The sequence below is a fragment of the Eulemur rufifrons genome, chromosome 9, assembly GCF_041146395.1.
Source record: "Eulemur rufifrons isolate Redbay chromosome 9, OSU_ERuf_1, whole genome shotgun sequence".
Lineage (NCBI taxonomy): Eukaryota > Metazoa > Chordata > Mammalia > Primates > Lemuridae > Eulemur > Eulemur rufifrons.
The window spans coordinates 55,137,784-55,165,525 of record NC_090991.1 but is presented as its reverse complement, the minus strand read 5'-3'; the positions used below and the strand labels follow the sequence as shown (position 1 = coordinate 55,165,525).

At 60.9% G+C, this 27,742-nt stretch overlaps 2 protein-coding genes across 4 annotated transcripts in view; one reads left to right on the top strand and one right to left on the bottom strand.

Annotated features, from left to right (window-relative positions):
* Positions 1-22,213, top strand: part of SLC38A10 (solute carrier family 38 member 10) — a 40,166-nt gene extending 17,953 nt beyond the window's left edge. Inside the window, exons 9-16 of the mRNA XM_069482981.1 lie at positions 1,490-1,601; positions 2,432-2,538; positions 9,480-9,633; positions 14,533-14,712; positions 15,030-15,494; positions 16,022-16,141; positions 19,185-19,361; positions 19,600-22,213. Coding sequence (XP_069339082.1) covers positions 1,490-1,601; positions 2,432-2,538; positions 9,480-9,633; positions 14,533-14,712; positions 15,030-15,494; positions 16,022-16,141; positions 19,185-19,361; positions 19,600-20,720 — 2,436 coding nt within the window. The 3' untranslated portion in view covers positions 20,721-22,213. The remainder of the gene's footprint in view (positions 1-1,489; positions 1,602-2,431; positions 2,539-9,479; positions 9,634-14,532; positions 14,713-15,029; positions 15,495-16,021; positions 16,142-19,184; positions 19,362-19,599) is intronic.
* A 2,292-nt stretch (positions 22,214-24,505) lies between these two features.
* Positions 24,506-27,630, bottom strand: NDUFAF8 (NADH:ubiquinone oxidoreductase complex assembly factor 8). Of its 3 annotated transcripts, XM_069481791.1 has the most exons (4): positions 27,489-27,630; positions 27,258-27,368; positions 24,938-25,017; positions 24,506-24,831 (listed from the first exon to the last, which is right to left on the bottom strand). In XM_069481791.1, the coding sequence occupies exons 1-4, from the start codon at positions 27,570-27,572 to the stop codon at positions 24,708-24,710; spliced, it is 399 nt and encodes a 132-aa protein (XP_069337892.1). In that variant the 5' UTR covers positions 27,573-27,630; the 3' UTR covers positions 24,506-24,707. The 3 variants fall into 3 exon arrangements, with proteins under 3 accessions (XP_069337892.1, XP_069337894.1, XP_069337893.1); XM_069481793.1 differs by lacking the exon at positions 24,938-25,017 and having other exon boundaries at positions 24,734-24,831; XM_069481792.1 differs by lacking the exons at positions 24,506-24,831; positions 24,938-25,017 and adding an exon at positions 26,011-26,322.
* Between the last annotated feature and the right edge of the window lie 112 nt (positions 27,631-27,742).

Below are 27,742 nucleotides of genomic sequence, written 5' to 3'. Positions count from 1 at the left end.
GGTGCCTCCGATGGCGTTCGGGCACCTGGGTGCCGAGCGAGGCAGGGTTCAGGCCTTTGTCCCTGGGGGCCGAGCCGTGGGGTCCTCCACGGTTCCCCTGGCCCAGCCTCCGCCCGGGGGTTGCGGGGTCCCCTGCTCACTGTGCGAGACAAACACGTGCTTCGTCTCCAAACAGCATTTGTGTCTCTGCACATAACACATTTTTGTCTTTCTTTAAAATTAAAAAATCAGTAGTGGTATTGAAGGAAATGTTAAATCAAGTGAGAAAATCCCCCCCCCCTTCGTCCTGACGCAGGCGGCTGTTGTTTCCCTCCCCGGGCATCGCTCCTGCTTCTCCAGGCGCGGCCGGCGCGTTTCACTCACTCCTGCTTCCGTGGGTGCGAGCACGTCTCTCCCCCGCCCTGCGGAAAGCCACGGCCCCCCATGCCCTTGCCCTGTCCCCCCGTCGGGGTCCGGCTGTTTCTGGTCCTTCACCCTTGACCCCCCCGGGGTTGACGCTCTCGTGACCGTCGTGTCCAGATTGTCATCCCCAGGCCCTTCTGTGTGAAAGTCTATTTTGAACGCTGGATACTTTGAGACTCTAGTTCTGGAAGGTTCTACTGTTGTTTTCCTAGCTCAGGGATAACGTCACAGTTCTTCCTGTGTATTAACTCACTGGGTCTTCACCATGGCTTGAGGAGGAGGTGCTTCTGCCCACAGGGGAGGAAACTGAGGCACACGGGCTCAGCAACCTGCCCAGGACACAGCTGGGCCTGCGGTGGCAGGGCTGGGGCGAGCTGGGCAGGCTGACTGTGGTGCTGGCGTGCTGGGCCACACTGGGGCCCCAGACCACGGGCCCTTCCCTCTGCGTGTCGTCTGGAGCGGGCGTTCCCACGTCCCTGCCCGGTCATGAGTGGAGTCTGGATGCCTCCTGGGGCGAGACGGCATGTTTGGATCGAGTTGGTTAGGCCCCAGAGTGTCTTTCTCCCCTTTTCTTCTTGGATGTGGGAATTACCAACTGCCTGGAACACGTCTGTGGAGATGATGGTAACACACTGCATGCGTGTGTGGCGTCTGCCGCGCTCCAAAACCCGCGGGCCAGGAGATACTGCGTCGTTAGGCAGGGGTGTCGCTGTGGAGACCGTTTTCTGTTCTCCATGCTCCCACGCACGCTTTAAAACCTCTTTCTCGCGGCTTTGCTCTAAAAGGAAAACGGAAGGACTTGGTGCTCACATTTCCAAACCAGGTTATGACATTTACGGTCCGCACCTGAGGTGAAAGCGCTCGTGCCTTCCTGGGGTTTGCAGTTTGGGTGAAGGTTCCCGTTAAAGTTGCCCGGGCAGATCTGATTGTGCCAATGGGCTCAACTGGCAGGTGGGCACCGTCCCGGCTGCCCGGGAGACTCAGCTGCTGTGCCTGGCAGAGCCCTGTGAGGTATTGCTCTGCGAGAGAGTGGTGGAGGGAGCCAGTCATTTCAAAACTGTTTTTGTTTTTATTTTCTTTTACGTAGCAAAAAGATGGCACGTTTGCGGCCGGAGGCTACATGCCCCCTCTGCGGTTCAAAGCGCTCACCCTTGCGGTCGTGTTCGGAACCATGGTCGGCGGCATCTTGATCCCCAACGGTAAGGCGGGAGGGCCGCTCCCTGCTGTCCCTGCCGTACCTTTCCTCGCTCCTTTTGCTTCTGTTCTTGCTGCCACTCGGATCGGAGGGTGTCGGCACTGAGACGCCCGGGGTCCTCGGCCATCCTCTCTGGCCTCCTAAGGAAATCTAGAGACGCCCGGGTCATTTTTTCTTTGGCCTGAAGAGAACGGCAGGGGATAAACTGGGCAGCCCGACAGCATGGCCGACCGTGCTGACCCCTGGGAGGAGGGAGACTGCAGCTCGGGACACAGGCCAGATTAGTGAAACGAGTGAGGGCCTCACCGTGGACTGTCGGCTTCTGGCGTTGTTGCCACGTTGCCAGGGGAAAGGTGGAGGGCTCCCAGCAGGGCTTAGTTACGCAAACACACCCACTGCCTCGCAGACAGGACAGGCTTACTGTCATCAGACAGGGGGACCTGCATGCACCTCCCCAGGTGGCAGCTCCCAAGGCCACCTGTCCAGGGTCCTGGCGGCCAGCTGCTCTGCCAGCTCTCCCTGCCCTAGCTTTCACATGTGTCCCGGAATGGCCCTGCCAGGCCACTCACCGCCTGCAGGTAGGAGAGGCGGCGTGTGGGCCTGCAGTGCCAAGCCACCGTGCAGTTTGGGAACTCCCATCGCGCGGCTCTATGAGGGTGAACAGCCGGAGAAGCCCCTACCGGCTGCCCCGGTCCACCGTGTGGGGAATCAGCTCGGCCGCTCCGGCCCCTGCTCTGAGCCCATGTGTCGTGGCCTGTGCTGCCTGCTCACCTTCGTCCCACGGCTGGCCGGAGTCCTTCCTGCTCACCCCTTCCTGTCCCTTCTTGCTCCTAGTGGAGACCGTCCTGGGCCTCACAGGCGCGATGATGGGAAGCCTCATCTGCTTCGTCTGCCCGGCTCTGATCTATAGAAAGACCCACAAGAGCGCCCTTTCCCCCCAGGTGGGTGCTGCTGAGGCCGGGCGGGGGCTGGTCGGCTTGGGGTGTGCAGAGCGGAGGCCCCAGTTCAGTGTGTTCAGGTGGGTGCTGCCAACTGGTTTTCAGTTCTGTAAACACGAAGCCCACAAAGCGTCCTTGGTCAGGCAGGTCTGGGAAACCCTGGCTAGACCAGGCCCCGCAGGCTCTGCCCATCATGGACGTCGTGATTTCCCAGAGCCGAGCTCCCCCCGGTGCTTCTGTGCTGAGACTGGGTTGTCTGTGTCCCTGCCGCCAACTCCAAGTCCCCTGCTCCGATCCCCCCGTCACCCCGCACTTTGTTCTGACGTGTCCCCAGAGAGGAGGCTACCTGTGCACACTTGTGTTTTCTCCTTCAACGGTGACATGGCGTCCTGCCGCTTTCGCTTAAAATCCCTCGCAGGTCGCTCCTCAGCCACCTGGTTATTTTTAGCTGCTTCGTAGTGTTTCACTGTAGGAAAATTCCGTAATCCCATCTCCGCCGGAGCCCTGTCTCCAGTCCTTTGCTGTTACGGACGGAGCTACGACGGGTTTCTGCGGGCATGAGCGCCGCGATCCTCCTAGCCATGGAGTGCCCAGGAGTGTGAGCACTGGTGACGCGTGGCTTCTGCCCGGGTGCCTTGGGGTGTCACGACCAGGCTCCAGGGGCCTTCGTCCCCACACCTGGGACCTTCCAGTCTTCCTCATTCCCGGCTTCCTTGAAGTGAACGTGAATGTCTTTTCATGGGTTTAGAAATCACTTGTGTCTCTTTCTGTGAATTGCCTGTGTTTTTTGCTCACTTTTATGACATTGTTTAGCTTTTTCTTATTGAAGTGTACTGGTAAATTTTTAAAGTTATGATATACATACAAGTACAGTGTAGCAAGTGGTTTTTGTGCAGAGCTTGATAAAATTGTGCAAAGTGAACCAGCCACAGAAACAGCACCCAGGGCAGACAGAACATTCCAGCACCCCAGAGCTCCCCACAGGCGCCTCATGGTCACCCGCCCCACCCCCAAAGGTCACCTTGTCTATCTCCCGACGTGTTGGGGATGATTCTGCCTGTCTTGGCGTTGGCCCGGGTGCAGTCTTCAGGGCGTGTGGCACCAGTGAGCCTCAGCGCCACGTCTGCGCCGACCACGTCCCTGCTGCTGCGTGGCGTCTGCCGAGTTTGTCCGCTCTGCCGTCAGCTCGTTGCCTGCTCGGGGCTGCTGTGGACACTGTCACTCTGAACATTTCTTTTGGTGCCTGCGTGCGTGCAGCGTTGCGGTTACACGCGTGTGGGGAGAACTGTTGGGACCCGAGGAGCTCGGCTGCTGCCATCAGGTGGTCGGTGTCCCGCAGTCGGGGCCCCGCTTGTGGCCGTGGGCTGCTTTTAGGAAAAACAGAGTAACCGTTGGCGAGACCTCCCGTGCCAGTGTTCTTTTTACAGATTTGTCTCGGTTTCCTAGTACTTTCACGACTTCATTTTCTTCATTTAAATCTTTGCTCCAGTGTTTTAGTTTGGGGCAAGAAACAGAGAAGGTGGCCTGTGTTTCTTTCTACATGGTCCCCTAGTTGTCAGACAGTCTTCATGAAATAATCCGTCACTCATACGAAGTGTCACTGCTGTCATATGTTAAATTCTCGTACGTACGTTTCAGTGTCCTGGCTGATCTGTCCTTCCGTGCTGTGACAGTGTCCCCTGCGTTGTGACTGCTGCTTGCCAGACACTATCATTCTGATCTCTCCTCTTCATCCTGCTGATGAGTGTTCTGGGCATCCTGTTCATCTTATTTTCTGTGGGAATGTTGGGATCAGCCCATTGGACTCTAACAAAAGTCAGCCCTGCTGTTTATTTTTTGGTCTAATTGGAATTTGTTGAAGCCGTAGCCTACTTTAGGAAGAATCACTGTCTGTGTACCTCGGCCGGTGTGTGACGTGTGTCACGGGCCATCCTACGTGTCACAGGGTGCAGCGCTCAGTGCCGCCTCCTCGCCGGGCCTCTGTCCCCGTGGCTGTCGGCTGTGCTGGGATCTCTTCTGCCCTGGGTTTTCCAGCTGGCTGTTTGTACACAGCAAAGCTATAGGTTTTCACACGTTAATGTTAATTTTTACCCGTTTACCTTACTGAACTCTTACTGGATCTCTTGGTTTTATCACCTGCAGCTTTGCCTTCCGCCTCTCCAGTCGTCACAGTTTCTCCTCCTCTCTTGTCCCTGTGTGTCGTTCTGCCCGTAGCCCTGGCATCCGTGTGAGTGGCTTGTGAGTGACTTCCTGCCTCCGTGGGTGGCATCTGGTGCTCAGCCATTAGCCTGACGTTGCTCCTGGCTCGATGTGCAGAAATCAGGGTGCCTTGGCACCTCCTTACAGATGTGGGCAGAAGCCCACATAGGCTCGCATTAAAGAAGCGGCCCCCTGGCCTGCCTTGCTACACGTTAAGAGCGGGAAAGCATGCTGCCCGTGTTAACCATGGTCTGACTGCGTGTGGAGGAGACGGCCAAACCTCCCCTCTGACGTCGTGTCGGGTGAGTCACAGACTGCGCCTGCAGGCCCTGCCTCAGGCAGCTGGGACACTGCGAGCCTGGTGGCTGGCCGGGCGCGGTCCACGTAGACTGGGCCAAGGGCGCGGGTGTGGCCCGGATCCGATCGCTCGCTGCGGGGCAGTGGTTTCCTGGCCCAGGGACCTCAAGAAGAGCCAAAGCTGGTGATGGGGGGTGCTGTGTGGGGGCTATTTGGGCTGTGCTGGAAAAAGACACAAATGTTCTGAGACCCGTCCCCAGAACAACAACCAGGGAACATGAAAGTAAAATTGGCCCTGCATGAATCAAAAAGAAACATCTGCCATTATGTGTTCCCTTCTTCACCTGGAAAATGGGAGAAATCAGGGGGTCTCTCCAGTCCCAAGGAGCTGGGGCTTTGGTTCCGCCACCCCGAAGCCAACGGGGGGCTGGAGTGGTGGGTGGAGTGGTGGGCGGGCGTGGGAGACGAGATGGTCGGCAGAGAGGCCGGTCCCAGGCCCAGGGGCAGCAGCCGGGAGGAGCCCTCTGGTCTTGGCGCGGTGCGAGCAGGTAACGCCGCTGGCTTGTGCAGGAACCAGCGGGGCTGTCGGCTTGGATCACAGGCACCCTGAGGTTCACAGAGGCTTGGCACGGCACACGGGCTGGGCTCCCAGACACTGGCCAGGCCACCACAAGACCGTGTGACCCCCAGTTCTGTGTCCAGTCACTAGAGTGCAGAGCTTGACTGGTGCGTCCTCCCGAGGTCATGTGGAGTTTTCTCCCCACCCTGGTGCTCTTCTCTGTTTTGACTCAGGGACCCCTTGAAGATCTGGGGGCCTCTGGTCACGCCGGGTGAGGGGTGCTCCCGGTGCCACGTGGCATGTGGCCCCCAGTCGAGCCCCTGGATTCTTGCCTGGGCCGAGACGGCCAGTCGATTTGCGTCCCTCCTCCCGGCTGGCTCTGTAGCTGTGCCAGGCACGGGCGCCCCGACATCGCAGGTGCTGTGAGAGCGGGAGTGTGGCATGGCGGGCCCCGTTTACCCACCTGGCCCTGCCTCAAAGGCAGCTCCTCGCCGTGCGGGAAGCTGTGCCAGAAGGCTGGGGGCTGCGCTCCAGGCGGCATCCCCACAGGTCCCAGTCCCATCCGGCTGCCCCCTAGAGTGCAGGACTGGATGCATGCCCTTGTTCAGGACGCCGAGAGAGCCGGGGAGCGTCGTCCTGCACACCTCCTGCATTCCACAGTTGGGCTCCCTGCTCCTGCGGCAGGACGGGACCCGGGGACCCCTGGCCTGTCACCTTGTCCTCGCAGACTGTGGCGCCTGTAGATGCCTCATGTCTGCGTGCGCGGGTGATACCTGTGCACCCCAGGCACAGCCGTGGAGCAGGCGGGGCCCAGGGGCACTGTCACAGATGCCTGTGCTGCTTCCTTGGCCCCACGGTCCCTTGCCTGGGGTTTTCATGGGCCCGTGGTGTCTCCTCAGGGGAAGGGGTGAGGGTGTAAACCCTGACTCTGAGTTGTGGGGGCTCCGCTGGGGCAGTGGTTGGCAGCGAGGGCCTGCGGGCAGGTGTGTGAGGCCGAGCCAGGGTCGCAGCAAAGGGGGTGGAGACTTCCAGCCAGGTGGGAGTGGGCCCAGGGGGTCGCTGTTGTCACAGCTTCAGGGCTGCTCTGCTGGTCCCACGCAGGGGCTAGTCTGTGTGGCATGTGCTGCGAGCGTGACATGGGGGGTGAGCCTGAGGACGGCTCTCCTCTCCGAGCAGGGACTTGGGTGCCACAGGCAGGAGGCAGCAGCAAGTGTGTGCGTGGCATGGGGTGGACGGAGCTGGCTCTGCCCTGTCCGGCGTCTGGGGCGTTCCCCAGCTTGTGCCCGCCCGGCGCTGCGGCGTGGGCCCTCTTTCCAGCTGGAGCTCACTTTGGGCTTCTCCATAGCGTGTTCGAGACCTTCCTGGACTCTGGGCTGCTGGGTTTCCTTCCCAAGTGTCTTCCCAGCCGGCTGCCCTGGAGGGCCGGGGTGCTGTCTGCTGACCTCACCCCAGCCTGCCGCCCCGCGCCCCGCCCGGCCGTCTGTGGTTAGGAGCCCTTTCTCAGCTGAGTGCTTTCTGCCATTTCCTCAGAGCACGGGTGGTTTCCAAGGCAGATGAGGCCACGGGTCTTTTGGGAGAAGCTTGCTACCTCCCGGTGTTGACGGAGTTAATGTTTTTTATTTTGCATGTGCTTTTCTTTTGAGCTGAGAAAGCTGTGGGTTGAGATAAATCATTCAAAGTCATGGATGGAACGTTGCCGTTGGCTTGTCAGTCTCCATGGGAGTGTTACGTGAGGTCCCTGTTGAAGATAATCTGACATAAAATGACCAACCAAATGCCTTTGACTTTGGGTCTGAAGCGTGGTAGACACAGCCCACAGGGCCGGAGGGGACGGGTTTGCCTGCACTCTGGGGACCCCAACATCCCACCTGGGTTCCGTTCTCCTCCCCATTCTGAAACTCTCTTCTTCCCTGACCTGCTGGCTTTTCCCGATTAAGCCTGCTTAGCCAGACCTCGCAGCTACCCTGCGGGTGTTACGTGAAGTCCAAAAGGGAGATAAATTTTTCTTGTTGCTTCGCAGCAAGGTCATTGCTGCCCTCGGCTAGAGAAGTGCAGAGTGCACTCGGCACCTGCAGATGCACCTGGGTAAAGGAATCAACCCCGGGACGGTGGCTTTGCTGCCCTGCAGGGCTGGGTCCCCACACTGAGAAGCGCTTCCCGGGGCTTCCAGACAGCAGAGTCTCCTGTCCAGGTGCCTTCGGGGGGTGGGGGTGACGGGGCATGGGTTATGTGTCCACGTGGAGCTTTCCCCCGTGGCGCCTGCGCCTGGTCTGGACTCAAGGAGAGCAGAACGCGTGGCTGAGTGCAGGGCGGCTCTGGCTGAGGATGGGTCATGCGGCTTTAGAATCCGAGCCGTGCCTCTGACGGCTGTCCCTCGGGCGTCCCCAGCGCCCCGTCCTGTGTCCCGCTGCTGTGTGGGCTTTTTCCGCCCCCCCGCCCCCCGACGAGGTGCTGAGGGCCGTGGGAGGTGCAGTGTTTCTTTCTTTTTCTTGAGACTGCCCTGGCCGCCCTACAGACACCGTCACGGCTCTGGGAATGTTCCTTCATGGTGAGGAAAGTGTGACGCGCTGGTCTTGGGCACAGGGCTGAAGACGCGCATCCGCAGACTTTGAGGGGAGCAGTGGGGGCCCTTGACCCTGAGCTCTGTGTGCTGCGGGGCCTGCAGGTGCTCAGTGCCCCACACGCACCTGGCCGTCCTGTCGTCACCTGATACTCTGGCCAGCCGTGGTCACTGCCGGGGGGCCCATGTGTCCACGGGCGCGCTGTGGCTGCCTCCCAGCGCCAGAGCCGGCCGACCCGAGTGTCGCAGTACTTGGCGTCCGACAGCCGGAACCTGCTGCATGTTTCTGGGGTGGCAGAGAAGGAAATGGGCTTCTCCCCACGGTGGTTTGTTTTCAGAGAGTGATTCTCTCTCTGTGGAGCTCCACCTTCCGTGCTTTGTGTCGGACCCAGGAAAGCCTCCGCAGTTCTTCTGAACTGCTTTTTTTTTTTTTTTTTTTTTTAAAGAGTCAACGTACTTTTCAGGAAAGGATTTTGAGTTCTGGCTCTGAGACCACGTGGAGGTGGAGTGACAAGGGTCCCGCTGGCTCAGTGGGAAGCCACCTGGCGGCTCATCTCTTGCAGGGCTCTGCCGAGCCAGGAGTCGCTGCTCCTCAGGGAGAGCAGCCAGGCCAGGCCAGGCCAGTCAGAAACAGCGGCATGTGCTGCTGCCGCGGCGTAGCAGGGTGGGAGGAGAGTGGGCTCGACAGGCATGTTCTAGAACAGCACGAGCTGCAGGAGGGGACGAAGTTCTGCGAGGTGGCTCCTGCTGTCTGAATCACCGAGGGGCATAGTTATAATCCACTGTGAGGGCCTCAGGGCGGGGGTGTGTGTGTGTGTGCGCGCGCGCTAAGTCCAGTGGTAAGAGGCCCCTTGCAAATCAGTCGTGCCTCGAGGTAGCTCACCCACGCCACAGCCAGAGAGAGGCGAGGGCCACGTCCTCTCCACCCTCTCCCTGCGGTTCTGGCTCCTCTTGCTGTAGTGGTTGAGGGACCCGAACTCTCCCACAAGCTGGATCGGGGCCTGGGGCTTTTGCCTCCATGTCCTGAGACTCCTGGAAGACACAGCCCCTCCTGCCCACCCCTTTCCTGTGGCCACGTGGCTCCCGCAGCTTCCTGCTGACAGGTGCCTGCCCAGCCGCCCTGGGGAGCCGCGGTGCATCAGGGTTCAGTCCTGCCTCCCAGCCAGCGCTCAGGCCGGGCTGTCTGCATCCCTGCTGCCCTCTGGGGCAGCCACCTGGTGCCCGCCTGCCCCCCCCCCGCCCCCGGGGCCCCTGCCACGCCAGTCCCCACTGCTCTGGGCAGGGTGCAGGCGTGGTGTGACTCCATGTTCCGGGTCTCTGTCCCTCCAGGTGGTGCTCTGGGTTGGCCTGGGTGTCCTTGTGGTCAGCACCCTCACCACCCTGTCTGTGAGCGAGGACACCCCCATGGACGCGGCACAGGAAGCCCCTGGTGTCCGGCTGGGAGAGGCAGAGGGTTTGAAGGCGGAGGTGGCCCGGCTCTCAGGTACGTGGCTCTCAGTGTGGGCACAGGCCCCAGCCCCAGCCCCCGAGCCTTCTCAGGGCAGTGTCCACAGGTCACCTCCAGTCAAGAGCGTGCGGGTGGCCTGTGCAGACACTTGGCTCTGGTGTGAGGACTTTGCTCACCTGCCCGAAGCCTCTGTCCTGTGTGGGGGCAACAGGGTGGGAGGCCCAGGCATGGGACCCACCGGCCTCGCTGGTATAGATGCTGTGTGTGTGGAGGGGCCGGGGTGCAGCCACCGTGTGCATGGGGCTGAGGTCTCAGGGCCCGCCGTGCGGTGCGCTCAGAGGTGTGTGGTGGGTGGTGCTCACGGTTGTGTTTGCTTTGCTTTGAGGAGGTAAGTTTCCAGCCGGTTTCTCCCCCGCAGTGGTCGATGATGCCTCGTCGGTTATTCACAGTTGTTCACCAGGCCTGGGGGTGGCATTGCAGCCCACACCCCCCCATGCAGCTGCAGGCACCTCGGAAAGGGCCCGGCGGTGCTGTGTAACCTTGGCACCCCACCTATGGCTGTGTCCCATGGGCGGTGTAGGCACGGCTGCAGCTCATGTGTCTGGAGGTGGCTGATGTGCCCCAGCCCTCCTGGGCCTAGATGGGGGGCCACAGAGGGCAGCAGCACCCTCAGCCCACGTCTGCCCAGCAGCTCTGAGCGCTTGGGTGCTGGTGGGTGGTGCTGTCTGCAGTGACCTGTGCTCTGGGGACTTTGCCCTGATGGGGTCCGAGTTCTACGCGTCCACATTGCTGGTACATCTGTGCACATTCCGCTCGCGCCCTGCAGAGGCCCCCGGCTCGGGGCCAGATTCACCGGTTGTCCTTCCGAGTACGGCTCCATCGTGGCTGGGGCGTTTCAGGCCGCTGTGCTGGTGCTGGTGCTGGCGGGTGCCCCCAGCCCTCCATAATGGATGGAAGAAAACCTCCTATCGAAGGGAACCCCGTGGTCTCAGCACAGTGGCTCTGGGGCTTGTCGTGGTCTCTGTTCCGGGCCCAGCATTCCTCAGCCTTAGCACCTCGGACGCACGGCCTTCAGGGAAGCCTCCCTTGCTGCTACCACCCTGGACACTGCACGGAGGAGCTGAGCTGCCATCTTCTGCCCACCTGGGATGGGAGGGTGGGTGAGACAAGGCCTCCGTTCCGGGCCAGCGGGGCTGAGGAGCGGGAGAGGCCTGCAGGTCAGACGCCTGTGGCCTGCTGGGGTCACCAGAGAAACAAAGTCGTGTTCAGAAACCGCAGGTGTCTGTGTGCTGCCTGGCATCAGATTTGGCAGTGTGGACTGGGAAAGTGTCCACCGGAAGAGGGAAGTGGATGTTGTGTGTCCACCCAGGTGACGGCTGCAGGTTCCGCCCGCCCAGGGAGGGCCGATTTGCTGTCCCTGTTTGGGCCGACGGGCGCAGGGTGGTGCTGACGTGGAGCATCGGTGGTGGGGGAGAGAGGAGTCGGGGTGAGGGCGGCACCGTGGTGCTCCGGGAGCTGAGGGCCGAGTGCCGGGGCCCTCCCTGCGCAGAGCTGCCGCCAGCAGGTTCCCGTCCCAGCGGGTGGCAGGCCTGCCCCGTACGGAGCTTCTCGGTGTCAGTCAGCACCCAGGCTCCCTGTCCCCGTGGTGCTGTGCCGTCCCCAGCCCACGACCGGCCGAGCAGCTGCATCTTGTCACTGAGGCTTGCACCGGCCGCCGCTCACCTGGTGCCCTCCGAGGCCACATCTGGTTTCTGTTTCTTGCATGAGGCTGTAACAGAACACATGGCCCCTCTCAGAACCACATGCTGTTTGTTTGCAGCGTGTTGTCCAATTTTCTAGCCGCCCGGCCTGCACCTTAATTGACGGGCTGCCTCGCTCAGGCAGAGCTGGGGACGGTGGCCCTTGCCCGTGTGCCCTCGGACTGCTGTCGGCCTATGAGCCCAGTTTTATTGGTCTCTTTGGTGTTGCAGAGGCCAAACATGGTACCTGCCGACTTGGGTGAGAGCCCTGCCCTCTTGGGGGACACCGTGCCCGGCACGCGAAGCCTGGGCACCAGGCACAGCCATCTTGCGTGTGGCTGAATCCTTGTGAAGGGTTCCGATGACAGTTATCCATTAAAGAAGCCTAATTAGGCCGTTCATGTCTGTGCTGCGCAGCACCCTGGAGGACCTGCGGCAGGTTTTGTGGCATTTGGTCCCTTCTCAGATGGTGGGTTCCTCCCCGTTCCTTTGTGCCCCCTGCCGTGCCCTGTTGGGCAGCACAGGCTGGACCTGCGCCCTTTGGGCAGCTTGTCCCCATTCCCCCTGCATGGTGGGGAATATAGGCCAGGGGCCCAGGCTGCAGTACACAGGATGGGACGTGCTGGATGGGGACACATCACACACGTGGACACAGGGGCAGAGTGACCGCATGTCTGCACTAAGGCCGGAGCGGGCACACACGGCTCGACACATGGCAGAGGCTGTCCTGCCCCTCAGGGGAGCCCTCCTGAATCCAGCCACGTCCTGCGGGCCTGGCGGTGAAGGCAGCTTACCGCTGTCCCGTAAGGAGCCAGCAGAAAGACTGGACAGAAGTGACAGCAGGAGTAAAGGCGTGTGGGACACAGCAAAGGAGTGGTTGGAAGCCTTCCCAGCAGGGCAGGGGAGAGCTGTCCGTACAGCTGAGAGAAGGGACAGTGTGTGGCACTTTGGCGAGCATCTTGGTGCTCTGTCCAAGGAGCTGGGAGCCTCTCCCACCTCCTTGCAGGCGGCAACCGTGGGGGCACAAGCGGGTTCTCGGGAGGGCAGCTTCCGCCTGCTGGATGTGCGCAGGGCCGGCCGTGTGCCCTGGGCAGCACTCGGTGCCAGGAGCCAGGTGATCTGAGCCTCTGGGATTCCCCTCCGTCTGGAAGGACGAGACAGCAAGGTCATCTGCCAGCTAAGTCCAGAAGTTTGGGTTTTAAAATTTAGCCTTTGGTGAGTAATACTTTCCTCATGCTAACATCAAGGGAAAGTCAGAAATCAGTTAGTAAGAAAGTTACTTAAAAGCAGGGACTAGCTTTAAAAAGTCCCTTATTAAAAGGCCAGTTTACTTTTCATTTTTTTGAGACAGGGTCTCACTGTGTTGCCCAGGCTGGTCTTGAGCTCCTGGCCTCCTGAATAGCTGGGATCACAGACGCGAGCCACCATGCCTGGCTGGGTGGCCATTCTGCTCGCTTCGGAAATTTACAGCCCTGGGGTCCTGGTCTCCGGAGCTCCATCAGTGGGGGGCTGGGATAATGTTTAAAAATTGCTGCCTTTGGCCGTCTGAGCTGGCCGTTTCCATCTCACTGATGAGTGCGCAGAGCGTGACGGGTCCAAGCCAGCGGCCAGCAGAGCTGCCCTGCGGACGCACCGTGTGGTTGGGGGACACACGGAGGCGCCTGCCCGCCTCCCGGCCCTCCTGCGCCGGCCTCCAAGGTGGACGCTGCCAGCCTTGAATGTGGTGGTCAGGGGGCTGTGTTTGATGTTGCCTCTTCCCCTCCCAAGGAGGAGGACTGTGACCCTGTGTCACACCCCAAGTTCCTGAGTGTGTCTGATCCAAAGACAAGAGCCCTGAGCGCTGGCCTGGGCCCCTCGGCCCTCACCCGCCGGGCAGCGGGAAGGAGAGGAAGGTCTGTGTGCAGCGGCTCCCACTGCCAGTGGGTCCAGGCCTCCCTCTGTTGTGAGGGAGGCGCCTCAGGAGGTGGGCTGTCATGTGTCACCACGCTGGCGCATTTCTGCATGTGGGAGCAGCCGCCAACCTGCGCCAACGCCTGGCAATGAGGAGCTGCCAGGATATGGCGTAAACATGGAATTTTCCCGGTCCAGGTGCCAGTGGTTCTGGCTGGTCGTGCTGTCTGGTGACTGGAGCAGAGCAAGGGTGGCCACGGTGGCTGGCGCGCGGCGGGCCCAGGGCCCTGTGCCGGTGCCTGGACAGGCCCTCACCTGCCCGCACGGAAAGCCTCCCTGCTGCGGGGCAGTTGGGTCTGTCGCTCACCTCCTAAGAGAAGAGGGTGGGACACCAGAGTTCTCGTCCCTCTGTCCCTCCGTCCCTCCGCACAGGCCGCTTCCTGTCCTCTGCAGCCGTGCCTGCTGTATGCCATGTGGCTCTCCGAGCTGGGGTCTGTTGGGGCACGGATCGAGAGGCACTTGTGGAAGGGGTGAAGGCCGCAGGTTTGCCGGGCTTTCCCTTTATTTTTTCCAAGACAAGGTCTTGCTCTGTCACCAGTGCCGAGTGCAGTGACACCATCGTAGCTCACTGCAGCCTCCAACTCCTGGGCTCAAGGCATCCTCCTGCCTCAGCCTCCCGAGTAGCTGGGACTAGAGGCGCCACCATGCCCCGCTAAGTTTTCTATATTTAGTAGAGACAGGGTCTCGTTCTTGCTCAAGTTGGTCTTGAACTCGCAAACTCCTGAGCTCAAGTGATCCTCCCAGAGCGCTGGGATTACAGGCAGGAGCCACCGCGCCTGGGCCAGGCTTTCCTTTTTTCTCTCCTTCCTTCCCATGTGGGTCTTCCCCATCGCAGGCAGCAGCTGACAGGGTTGCAGAAGTAACACTCCCAGTGCTGGTTTCCTTAAAGGCACTGGGCCTCCCCTCCCCCAGCCTTGCGGAGGGGGGCGGGTGAGGGGTGGGACACGGCGGACGGTCAGTGACGGGTTTTTGCTGCCATCTGGTGGTGACAGCTGAGGGCTGCATGGAGGCCGGGTCTTCCTGCCCCCAGTTAGGTGTAAATTGCATTTTGACATGTTTTTGTTACGAATACACATGAAAAATGACAGTTTTCTGTGCTACTTAGCTGCTAACGATTGAACAGGAAAAAACTAACTGCTCGGGCCGTGCCATTCGGCTGAGAAACGTGCGCACAGCCCAGAGAGAGCGCCGGCGCCTGCGCGGGGGACCGTGGGGGGCTGTGCCGCTGACAGTGCTATGCCCACAGTCCAGGACCCGCCTGTGGACGCCGCCTCAGACAGCCGTGACGAGCCGAAGCCACCGCAGTCGAGGGAAGACCTGGAGCAGGCCCAGATCAAGGGCCCCGTGGAGGTGCCCGGGCGGGAGGACGCCAAGGAGACACAGCAGGAGACGCAGCAGGAGGCGCAGCTCGACCGCCCCGGTCAAGGTGGCCTGGCGCTGGCTGCGAGTGGATGGGGAGAGCAAGGGGCCCCGGCCGAGCCTTGGTGGGACTCTGGGGCTGTCTTTTCCCCTCTGCCTCGTCTAAGCTCTGGTCCTTCTGTCTGCTCCGCCCCCTGGCCAGAGCCACCTGTCTGCAGCTGCTCCCTCCATACCTTCCTAGGCACAGTTCAGTGCCCGACCAGACAGCAGAGCCCCGAGGGAGGTGGCGTCTGATGGCCTGTGGCACGGCCTTGTAGGACCCCATGCCAACCCCCTGGGCAGGGAAGGTGGGGTCCCCTCCTCACCTGTCCTCTGTCCTTCCAGGGGTTGCCGTCCCTGTGGGTGAGGCCCACCGCCACGAGCCCCCCGTTCCTCACGACGAGGTGGTGGTCGATGAAGGCCAAGACCGGGAAGGCCCAGAGAACAAGGCTCCGTCCAGACACACGGACGACAAGGCTCCGGAGAGCAAAGGTCAGATGGCGCCGCCCCTGCCAGGTTCAGAAAGACAGGAGCTCCAGCCGGTGAAGGGAGAGGCTGGGAGGAAACCTGGACAGGACCAGGCCGCGGAGGAAGCGGGTGGTCTTCCTGAACATCCCCAGAAGATTCCAGAAGCAGATGGCCAGCCAGCTGTGCAGCCAGCGAAGGATGACCTGGGGCCAGGCAACTGGGACCTGCCTCCGGGGCCCCAGGCAGCCGTGTCCCAGGAGCAGAACGCCCAGGCAGCAGGCGCGGGGGACAAGGCCGGCAGGGTGCCGCTGCCAGGCAACGCCGCGGGCGACAGCGAGCTCGGTGGGTGTCGGCCTGGGCCCGGGGTTGGGGGGGCAGGAGGAGTTAAGGAGGTTCTTACCTTTGCCCCCCGACTCCCGCTCCACAAGATTAGCACGTGAGAGGAGCAGCCCCTCGGCAGCCGGTGGGAAAGCCGGAGTCTGGCGGTTGACAGCTCCTCTCGTATCTGTCACACGCTGCCTGCCAGACCACTAAATGTCAGGTGCCACGCTGTTCTCGTGTGTCTGGGCGAGCACGGGGGTGGCTTGACAGGTAGCACATTGTTAAGTGCCCGTCTGAGAGCTGGCGAGGACGCTTCTTGCATTTTAATTGGCAAAGGTAGTTGACGTTGGCTCCCTGCCACAAGCCTATGAGATTGTGAAATTTTTTTTATTACTTCCCGGGTAATCGTCAGGTTGACTGTAAACTGTGCTGACAGGGGAGGGGTGATGGAGTCGTTTTAGGAACATCTGCTGCCTCCTTTTGTGCCTCCTCTTCCTTCTGGGCCCCTTGCAACGTTCTGCAAAACCTGAGCCTTCCCCTGTGTGCAGGCGGGAAGGCTGCCCTCCCGGAAAAGAAGCCGGCTCCCGGGGCCGGGCCACTGCCCGAGGCTCGTGAGCAGAGGGACGCGGAGCGACCAGGCGGAGACCAGGCGGGCAGCAAGTTGGAGGGTAAGGCCTTGGCTGCGATCTCAGGCCCGGGGCCAGCAGCCCCTGCCCCAGCCCCAGGGCAACGACAGGCTGTCTGGGGACACCCTTTTCCCGGGCCCTACTCCTCTTTTTGGCTGTGGGCCGAGCAGATGCCTTCGGTAGCGTCCTCTCCCTTCCCACTAACAGCTTTCTTGCTGGCTCCTCCCTGGGAACATTCTAGTTCCCTTTCTCCCCTCTAAAAAAAACTTGCCGCTCTGTCACATGGCTTGTAATTACCATTTTCATTTCATCTCAAAGCAGGTATGTGAATATTTCTAACACTCGCGGTATTTAAAGCCAGCCAGGTGTGTTCGGCACCCAGATGTGTGGACTGACTTTAAGGCGTGCTCTGCCAGGTTGCAGCCTGGGTGTGGCTGTGCCCGCCCTGGTCCCTTGCGGTGTGCCCCCAGCTCTGGGAGCACCGTGTGTGTCCGCAGTGGACACTGTCACATGTCCTACCAGGAAAGCCTGTCCCGCCTCTTCTCCCGAGAGTAAACTTGCTTTGACTCTTCCTGCAAACGCTCCTGCCGTTTGGGGTTGGCCCTGCTGCCGGCTTCTTACATCCCTCCCCACGGGCTCACCTAGCCGGGCACTTCCTCTGCGGGGGAGGCGGCAGCAGCCCTCCCAGCAGCCAGGCCTGCTGAGTACTCGTCCCGACAGGCTTGTGCCATGTCCCTGGCTGCCCCGAGAGGGTGTGCGGCTGAGCCTCCACCCCCAGGTGTCACCTGCTGCTTCCCGGGGATGCCGGGCTACCCAGGCCAGCCCCGCAGGCGTCTGTGCGTGTTGGTGCTGGGGGTGCGCCGCAGTCAGTGTGTGGGGCGCAGGGCCGAGCAGCTGCTCAACTGTCCTGGGCCCAGCCTGGGAGCTGGTCCTCTGGCCTCAGGGTTGACTTTACCTTTGGACAGGCCCCATGAGGTCCATAAGACACGTGGCTTCCTTCCCGTGGGTCTGTCTTAGCCGTCCCAGGGCCTCCAGACGGCCGGTCCAAGCTTGCCTGTGCCACTCCCAGGGCACCGCGGCCAAGACAGCCGCCCTGCGGGTCCTCGCGCACCCAGGCCTAGACGGCAGAACCAAAGGCACACGTCGGGTTTCTGGAGTTTAGAGGCTCACTTAAGAGTCTTCACACGTTATATTTGTCTCTAATTTTAGTCTGGCTGTGCTTACTGGCTCCAGTTGCTGTGATCTGTTACCTAAACCTGTTTGATTCTTTGATTTTTCTCTTCCTAAAAAAGAGACTTTCACAGTTTCCTATTCTGCCTTTCTCCCATATGCCTCTCCATGGACGGACAGCTGAGATTAAAAAGATAGTGGCAGGTAGGAATTGAAGGACGCGTGTCCTTAGGACATGTGTTTGTGGAGGGTCACAGGTGCGAGGCCAGCGTCCTGGCCGCACCCCTGCCCGGGGACAGCCCTGCATGAGCGCATGGTCCGGCCTGGGCCTGCACGCGCCCCAGGCTGAGTCACAGCCGCCCACCTTGGGGCCCCAACACCTGCTCGCTCCCCTTTTTGCAAATGCCTTGGTCCCCTTAGCCCTGCTTTGGCACCAGCGTCATCAGAGGACAGCTGAGTGGCAGCTGTGAGCACTGGCTGCTTAAGGCCCCGACCGAGAGACGGGGCGTGGGCTGCCTGTGCTGCTGTGTGTGTGGCCAACACTGACGCCTCCTCCACGTGCCGCGCTGTGTGCGTGTCGCCGGGGTCCTGGTGCGCTCTGGCTGTGGGGACAGCTGTCACCTCCACGCTGTTCCCCGTCTGTCCCTGTGGCTTCTGTCTGGATGTGGTGCCCCTACCCCTTCCCCTTCCCTCTCCTCCCTCTCCCTCCCCCTGCTCTTCTGGAACCCCACCCTGGGGGACAGGGGGCATGAGCAGCATGTGGGGCCTTGTCCTTGTGCCACTGACCATGATGTGGCTGAGACCTGCAGACACCCGGGGGAGAGCGTCGCCCGTGGCAGAGGTGGCTGGTCTGTAGCCCAGTGGGGACGGTGGGCTGAGCTTCCTTGTCCGGAGGGAGGTTTGCAGGAGCCCTGCTCTGCGTGGTGTGGCCCGTCCCTGCAGGCAGGCGTCTGGGACTGGGCGCAGGCAGGGAGCAGAGGCTGCCGCTCAAGGCTGGCCTGGTGGCCCAGCCTGTTCTCTGGGTGGTTGGCCCCGTCCTCCTCGGGGTTGGTCTCGGTGTCCTCCTGGCTTGTCCACCCCCCTGCATGTCCTTGCACCAGCCCCCTGGGGTCTGGGCGAGGCCCAGGGCTGCGTTCCTGGGAGGACGCTGATATGGCCACCACTGGGGACGAGGGCCCGGCAGGTCAGCCTGGCTGGGCTTGTGGGGTCTCACGGGGATATTTGCTCTCACTGCTCGCAAAACATGCTTTTTGCTCTGATTTAAACTTTTACACCTGACGCTTAACCCATTGTCTTCCAAAGCTTCCTAATTTAAAAACATACATGTAAGACACCACGTGAGCCGTGGCTCCTCACAGCAGATGCCCGCCCAGCGCTGACGCCTGTGTTAAGAGCGAGCTCTGCGCTGCCCCGGTGCAGGACCCGCCCCGCCTCGCGGGGCAGCACAGCCGGCCGGGCTCAGATGCGCCAGCTGCTGTGCTCTGAAGTTCTCACCTTAGGAGAAATTGAACAGTTTATGGCTTTTTTTTTTTTTTACATGTTTGACCTAGAACAACTGAATGTGTAAAATGGGGGGAAACCCACCCAGACTAGACAGCTAGCACTGACATTCCGGCATGTTCCGCTGACTTGATTTTTGTGTGGACACTGTCTTCAGTGAGCACTTGGCCAGCCAGGCCCTGCCAGGTGTGTCCATACGGTGGCCAGCAGAGAGCCAGAGCAGGCGGCCTGGTCACTGGCCATGGTGGGCCGTGCCAGTCGGTGTGCTCGTGCGTTCGGGGCAGTGAGGGCTGTCGGGGCAGACTCCCTGCAGGGGGCTTGGTGTCCTCACCGCCACATGCTGAGCCACCCTCAGCCTGGCCGAGCATGGGCAGCCCCCAGCATCCTCTGACCGAGTCTGTTTTCCGAATGCCAGAAGCTGGCCGGGTGGAGATGCTGGACCACGCCGTCCTGCTGCAGGTGATCAAGGAGCAGCAGGTGCAGCAGAAGCGCTTGCTGGACCAACAGGAGAAGCTGCTGGCGGTGATCGAGGAGCAGCACAAGGAGATCCACCAGCAGAGGCAGGAGGATGAGGAGGACAAATCCAGGCAGGGTAGGTCGGGCGAGGGGGCAGGGCCAGGCCAAGTCCTGGCCAGGAGGGGGACCAGGTGGGGGATGTCTCCTGTTGTCCTTGTGTGGCTGGATCTGAGGTTTGGGGTCTAAAGTCCTAGAGGGTGGACCCAGGTTTTGGTTCGTAATTCCCAATCGCCGCAAGTTTGTCCTTTCCAGCCCTTCCCTCAGTAGCTTGGGTTTGTTTCCGTGGCTAACCCGGTGGCCGACTTCATTTGCAGTGGACGCGCAGCCAGAGCCCGTGGCGGCCGTGCCCCGAGGTCAGGAAGCCCGTGATGGCCAGGCCGGGGAGACAGTGGAGAAGCTGCCTCCGCAGCCTTTGGAGCCTGAACTCGGAGCTCTGGGGGCTCGGCCCGCTCCCCCACGAGAGCCGGACCAGCGCTCCCTGGAGGAGCCCCAGGGCGCCGCAGGCAGAGAGCTTGCCGGCCCCGCTGATGGCGGCTCCGACACGGAGGCCCAGGCCCAGGCCCAGGCGGCCCAGGCCAAGCCGAGAGAAGGCCAGAAGGGCACTCTGCCCGTGGCGGCCAGTGTCGCGAGGGAGCTGCCCCCCAAGGGCGGGAAGCAAGTACCCGGCCTAGATGCCGCCGGGGCACCCAGAAGCCCAGAGGAGCGGCTCGCTGAGGAGTCTCTCAGGCAAAGTCAGGACCTTCTCGGTGGAGGTTCCCAAGACAAGAAGAAACCCGGTGAGGAGGCAGCAGGTGCTGGCGCCGGCATTCGGAAGGGGGCTGACCGGCTTGTGGCAGCACCAGGAGGGACTGGGGACCCTCACATGAAGCCCAAGCAGACACACCGAGACCTGGGCCTTGCAGCAGGCCTGCCCAGCAGGTTGGAAGGAGCAGCCGCTCAGCCCCAAGCCGTGCTGCGTCAGTCAGAACCGCAGGCTGTCTCCGACGGCGCTCGGGGTGGGCAGCAGGGCAGCCGGGTAGGTCCCGGCGCTCCCCCCGAGACAGGAAAGGAGGCCCTCGGTGGGGACCACATGCCCCGTGAGCAGCTGGGAGCCGGGGAGGACACTGCTGTCCAGGGTCCCAGACAGAAGCCAGACCCTGAGCCTGAGCCCAAACTAGTCCCTGGGGCTCAGAAACCAGACAACGCCAAACCCAACCGGGACCTGAAACTGCAAGCTGGCTCCGACCTTCGGAGGAGACGGCGGGATCTTTCCCCGCGTGCAGAGGGGGAGCCGGCCCCCAAGGCCGGGGTCATCAGCTTTAACCCCCTGCCCGACGTCCAGGTGAACGGCCTCCGTGAAGCCCTGGACTCCCAGCTTCGCCAGGCCGCGGGGGCCGCCCTGCAGGTCCACAGCCGGCAGATTAAGCAGCTGCCCGGGGCCCTGGAGGAAGCCTAGCGCCTGCTGGAGGTGAGGGCTGCAGACCGCGCCATCCTCAGTCATTGGCGCGTCTCCCTGGCGCATCCCAGCTGACTCTGGGGATCACACTCATTTCTCCCCCTGGGTTTCACGTTTGAGGCCCTTATGGCATGTGGTGCGCAAAGGGATTTTGTTTCCAGAACGCTCTTGCGGTCATCTGTTGTACTCGGTCTGAGGTCCTCCGACCGCTGCAGACTCGGAGCTCAGTCCTGCCCATGAGGAGAAACGGTGCGTGACCCGCGCTGGGAACACTTGCTCTGGGGCTCAGGCTCCAGGAGATGCCGCCGGGCGCGGTGTCCCGCTCAGACTCAGGCCGCCCTGCGGGGTTCAAGTCGAGCCAGGTGGTGAGAGCGGGGAGCAAACGCCTTCGCCGCTGCGACTCAGCCCCAGCTCGCGGCCGTGGCGAGAACCAAGCATTCAACCATGAACTTAGTGACTCGGAATTTTAATTATTTATGTCATGTTTTCCGTGAGTGTTGTAGAGAATCTCAAATAAACACTTTTGCCTTCACCCCGCCTGTCCCAGCGAGTACTGCTGGCGTCTGGAGGTGCAGAGAGCAGAGGGGGGAGCCACAGTCCGAGGGTACGGGCTGGACGCCGCTCCGATACCCGATAGTGAAGGGGATCTGAGAGGAACCTGAGGGACCCCCGCTGGATTCTGGACCTTGGTGAAGCAGGGACTAGAAGCCATGAAAGATGGTCCGTTAACCGGCTGTCGTGTTGACCTATGTACCGCACATGTCCTGTCCTGCCAGCAGGAGACCTGTCTGGTGCTCGGGGGACATCTGGACCCAGGGCCGGGCTGGTGGCTGTGCCGCCCGCGACCAGGGCGAGCCTCGCGGCATCTCGCCTGCCGGGGGACGGGGAAGAGGCCGCTGTGCACACGCGGTGGCGTGTCAGCAGGTGCTGCCTCTCCTCAGCCTGTCGGCCCAGGTCACCCTCCTGTTCCTCTCTGGTCAGCGTGTGGTCAGGGCCTCGCTCCCGTGGGGTTCCCGTCCACCATCCACGTCATCTTGGCCGGGAGGCTGTTGTTTCGGCACCACCTGGCCCTCGAGAGGCTGCTCCGTGGCGTCCTGGCTCTGCCGACACGGACGGGGGGCAGCCTCGTGCCGAGACCTTCCCCATCTCCACCTCGAATGTGCCTCCCTGTCTTTGGAGCCACGAAGGGCAGAGGTGCCGGGGCCCATGAAAGGACTCTGCAAACAGTCCTCTCTCGGTGGCCTGGCCGTGGCCTCGGTGGTCTTTCTCCTGCAGCTTTTGAAATCCTGTCCATGTTTTGCTGTGATTTCTTAACTGAAGGAGTCCTCAGGCAGCCTGGAGGCTTGAACATGAATAAAGGAGTGGAAGCTTCCAGAGGCTGAACTGTGATTCCTGCGGAACCCCCAGGCCCAGCCACAGGGTTGTGGGCACTGCTCACCCGAGAGGGACGCACCCAGCGGAGGCCCCAGTCCCGGCTTGGTCTCCATCCTTCATTCTTGAATAAAGATAACTCCAAAGAAGCCATTTGCTCAGTGGTAGACGCCTTCTGGACATTTCCCTCAGACAAACTCCGTTAGTTAAATTGCTTGGAGTGGGATTTGTATTCTGCTGGATTTTCCCAAATATCTTATGTTGGTCCACTTTTCTTTTTCTTTTCTGGAGGTCACCACACCTCATTAGAGCAGGGCAGGGCCACCCCAGCCCAGCACAGGTGAACATCCGAGACCGGCTTTGCCTCTGCCACCCCCACCGCCAGTGCACCCCAAAGCTCCTGCGCCCCAAACATAGGCAAGGCCGTCCCCAGCACACGCTCCCTCCTGGCTCTGCACTGCAGCCCAGCTGGCACCCCTCAGGTGAGGAGAGAGATTCTTCCTCGCAGAAGCCACACAGACCCCCGTGGGCTCGTCAGGGCTGCGTCAGGGGCCAGGGCTGGGCGTCACCTGTGCCCACAGCTGCTCCCGTCTGGGTCTTCACTGAGTGCAGCCAGCGGGCTGGCAGACACAGGGCCAGATCAGCCCTGGTGTGGGCCACGCGGACGTGGTGCTGCCTCTCAGGGCTCCTTCCAGAGTAGGGGCACCTGGGGACAGCAGTGCCCTGTCAGCGGTGCCCGCTTCTGTGCAGGGCAGACAGCACACAGAGCACTGACCGAGGCCGGAACTCAGCCCTCAAAGTGCTTCACATGTTGCCCAAGGGCCAAGACATTTGCTGTGGCTTGAACGCGTCTCCTCCAAAATTCAGGTGTGGCCGACGTGATCACGCTAGGAGGCGGGGCCTTCATGGGGTGCCAAGAGACGCACGCGGTGTGGGGGCAGCTTGCTCTTTCTCTCTGCCTTCTGCCACGTGAGGACGCAGCAAGACGGCCCTCCCTAGACACCAAAGCCAGCGCCTTGATCCTGGACCTCGCAGCCCACAGAACTGAGAAACACATCTGTTTTCTAGAAACCACCCAGCCCCGAGACTTTGTCGCAGCGGCCCGAATGGACTAAGACAGTGCCTGAGGGCATTAAGGCTCCACGTGGGCTGATGCCACCTTGTCGAATTGTCCTGGGCAGATGTGGTCCGGAGATCGAGTAGTCTGGGGGCAGAGGGCAGAGAAGCACAAAGGCAAAGACTGAGGGACGCGTGGAAGGAAATTGGGAGCGGGGGCTAAAAGGAGGGGCCCGAGAGGGCGTGGGCCATGCTGGGCTGCGGAGTGGCGGCGGCTCCGGCTCCATCTGCCACCTGGGACAGAGGTAGGCGTGAAGGGCAGCAGGTGGGAGCACCTGGCAAGACAGGGCTGAGGGGCCTGAGCAGGTGGGCCGCGGAGCCCAGGCCTGGAGGCCTTTGGGAAGGAGACGCCAGAGCGCCGGGCACCGCGCAGAGGACTGATCACGGGCAAGTCTGAGAAGGGCAGCCTGGGGGCAGGTGGGCAATAGGGCTGTCCCTGGCCACTCCCGCAGCAGCAGGAGGGATGGGCCGCAGCAGCTCAGCTCAGGGTCCTGCCAGCATGTTCTGGTCCTGAATTCCTGCAGTTCCTGTGAGATGTGACACTGTCCTGCCCAGTGGGACAAAATCCAGCCACTCTGGAGCCTGAACGACCAGACCAGCTCCTGCAGACTCGCACATAGCAGAGACATGGGGTTCTCGACACTTGGGAACTGAGCTGATTCTGGAAGAGCACTCGGAGGACCCGCGGCGGTGCAGACCTCCACTCCCAGGGCTCAGCTCAAGGACAGTGTGACCTCCATGCCCGGGAGGGAGGGGACTCAGCACAGTCCCCAGCTGGCCCAGCAGATGGCGCTCAGGACCCATGGAACCCTTAGTCCGTGTGCTGCCGTGAGTGTGTGACGTGTGACGTGAGTGTCAGGGTGGAGAGAGGGGAACAGGGAGGCGAGGAGTCATCAGCCCAGGACCCGTGGAGACTGCGGCAGCTGGGGAGGGGGCGGCAATCGCTGTTGGTGTCCTAAACAGGCCCCTCTCGGCAGTCAGGCCCTGACTGCTTTAGTCCAGAAGAGCCCCTGCCCCAAGTCCAGGAAAGTCATTTGTAGACAGTCCCCTGCCCTGTGGATGTTTTCCCCTCATAGTGTCACTGTACTTTGACCTTTAGTATATCCTATAAATGTAGTGAGGTCTACAAGCTTCACTAGATTCAGAATAAATATTTTTGGGGAGACTGTTTTTAATTGGGGACCCTGAAGTACAGTGTTCCCAAGGGCCAGCCCTGCCAGTTTTTTCGGGGAGGCTATAGGCTCCATTATACCTGGGAAAGGCCAGGGCCCACACACCACACTCTGCACACAATAAACCCGACACCATGATTATTTGATAGAGTTTTTATCCTTGGTTCCATTATATCTTATTCTAACACAGACCCTTAGGGATACAAACTCTGGAAAACAAATTCCTGCTCTGCCCACAGCTCAACCTGTTGAGAAGAGCCTGCCCACAGGCTCTCACAGCCGAGAACTTCAGAACGCTGACATCCGACATCCGCACTTCCTCGCGGCCTCAGAGCGTCTGCGTGTGCCGCTTCGGCCACCAGTGCAAGGGCTTCGCACCAACGGGCAGCAGATGGGTGTGAGGACAGTGCAGAGGGCCCCTCCTAGCAGCCTCCCTTCGGGGTCTTCCTGGCCTGAAAGATAAAGCATTTTGTCTGAATAGCTTGTTTCCAAGTAAAGATTTGGCTCAAAAGTAAGAAATCTATCACATCAAATGCCATATTCTACCAAACAGCTTACAAAGAACTTAGGTGCTGGTGTGCGGTGGGGGCTTGGCTGGTTGGCACTCGGAGGGCCCTGGGGCTGGGTCTCCGGGTCACCTGTCCATAGGACAAGGGGCTTCAAACGATCTGTAACACCTAACAAGACCGCATTGCAGCGCCCATCTGCGCCAGCTTCTGTGCAGCGCCCTCACGTACCACGTCTGGTCCCACACTCTTGTAAAGGGGCAGCAGGAAATCCTTCTGACAGAGGAAGACTTTGAGGTTCGGAGATGCTGAAATTACCTGCCCAGCTAACACCGCTCACAGGATGGAGCAGGAATCTGAGCCCTCCCCACCCTCCTCAAGCAGGCCCCCCACAAGCACCTGGGACCCCAGGGAGAAGAGGCCAAAAAAGGGTCCATCACAAGTTTCCTCATTGTGAGAAACCTCAAAGACCCAGGTCTGCAACCAGATCACCTTCAAAGAGAGAAGCCCAGCTCATGTCACTGAGTGAAAGGTTCCACTAGGTGAGGAGCAGGGGACCCAAGGCCTGGGGTGTCCTTCTTTGATCCAGACAGAGGAGTGCCAAGTAGGTGAGGTCACAGATAGCCAGATGCCTGGAACAGTTAACTCCTCATTAGCCACAGAAAAGGTGGCAGAGAAAACAAAAACCTACCTAGGAGTGTTTGATCTTTATCTCAAGTGTACATTTTCCCGGGAGAGTTGCTAACCAGTAATCACAAAAGTGAAGGTTTGCCTGGCTGCCTTTCCCCTCTGGGAGGGCTGTGAAGCTGGGAAACTGCCACAAAGCAGGAAGGAAGTCAAAAGCAACAAGAAAAGTCACCCACCTCTGGATGCAGGCTGGGAACAAGGGATGGCGGGGCGGGGCCCTAATGATAGCAAGGAAGGTGTGAGGACTTCACCAAGCCCTCTGGAAAATGAGTCCCTGAACTACCTTCCTTCTTGAACTGCAGAAACAGACATCCCACATCCTCAGTCTGCTCTGCCTAGGATGATCCTGGGACATCAAGAAGCTCTGCATGGCATCCACTGAATTCTGCCAGGGCTCTCACCCAACTGCCCTTTCTCCAGTCTGATTCTCCAGATCAACAGCTCCAGCAAACAGAGCTACTCACTGGCATCGTGGCTCACCCAGACCTACCGAACCAGGGGCACCCAAGGTGGAACCCAGTGACGTCCACGCTTTCGTAACCAGCCCCATCGGCAGGCAACACCCTCCTTGTCCTGTTCCAGAACACCCATCCTGCCAGCTCCACCAGGCTTCCCACCTCTGCTAGGGTCTGCCAGCCTCCGAGAACCCCGCTTTTTCCAGAGCCTTTATAAAGATATGCAAACACAACGCTGCAATTCTTTACCTGTATGTGGGACTTGACCATTTTCACAAGACTGGGGACATAGCATCTGATCAGAAAGGATCAGAAATGCCGAGGATAAGAAACAGAAGGGGCCAGGCGCGGTGGCTCACGCCTGTAATCCTAGCACTCTGGGAGGCCGAGGTGGGTGGATTGTTTGAGCTCAGGAGTTCGAGACCAGCCTGAGCAAGAGCGAGACCCCATCTCTACAAAAAATAGAAAGAAATTATATGGACAGCTAAAAATATATATAGAAAAAATTAGCCGGGCATGGTGGTGCATGCCTGTAGTCCCAGCTACTCGGGAGGCTGAGACAGGAGGATCGCTTGAGCCCAGGAGTTTGAGGTTGCTGTGAGCTAGGCTGACGCCACGGCACTCACTCTAGCCTGGGCAACAGAGTGAGACTCTGTCTAAAAAAAAAAAAAAAAAAAAGAAACAGAAGGGACTTGATGCCGAAGGGGTTAGAGGCAGAACTGAATCCAGGACCAAGAACCCCGACTGTCCCCACACAGCCTGCTGCTGCTCAGCGGGTTCTCCTTTCATCCTCTGGAAAAGGGGGCGGCTGGGAGGGGAAAGCGGTGGTGCCGGGCAGGACAGCAGCCGCCCGCCTGAACTGAAGGAACACGGCAAGGTTGACACAGGAGTTGCCGGGGCGCTCGCTGCCGGTTCTGTGTTGGGGTCCCCCCAGGCACGGCGCCCCTCTGGGTAGCGCCCACTAGAGACCGCACAGGAGCGTCTCAGCGCTTACAAAGCGTTTTCCCACCCACGTCCCCACCAATCCCTTCTGGCCCCGCTGTGCAAACACGCTGTCACGGCCCGGGACCGCGGAGGTTTTGCGAGCTTGTCAGTGGGTTCGTGGGCTGGTCGACCGGCGCCTAAAGCACCCAGGAGGCGCTGGGGCCCGTAACCAACGGAGAAGGAAGGGAGGCCAGGCCCAGCGGAGCTCGGGCAGGGAAGGGCTGGGAGGGGCCCGCGCCCACCTACCGCGGCGGCGAAGCAACTCCGCAGGGCCTCGAATTCCCGCGCGCAGAGGTCCTTGTTCAGGCGGCCGCCCGGGGCCGTGGAGGCCTGCACGCACCTGCCGTAAGCCGCGGCCTGCGGGGGACACGGGCGCGGGTCGCGGGGGCCCCTGAGCCGGGTCACTGCCCTCCCTCCCGGTCACCACCCGCGTGGCCCTTCCTGCCCCGCGGCACTGGCCCTCCTGCGGCTCCTCACCTCGGGCCCGCAGGCAGCCAAGTGCTCAGGGAAGGCGCGCAGGCGGCTTCGCACGCGCCCCCACACCGCTCCGTTCGCCGACATGAGCGGCTCTTCCTGACACCCATGGGCGCCGCCATCTTAGGCCCGCCCTCTTCCGGTATCCTATAGCTTGATAGGCAGGCGCTTCCGTTTACAGTCTTTTCTGCGCTTCCTCATTGGCCAGGCTTCGCCTGGTCTCGCCCTCTACAATGGGCTGTTGACCTTGTCTGTCT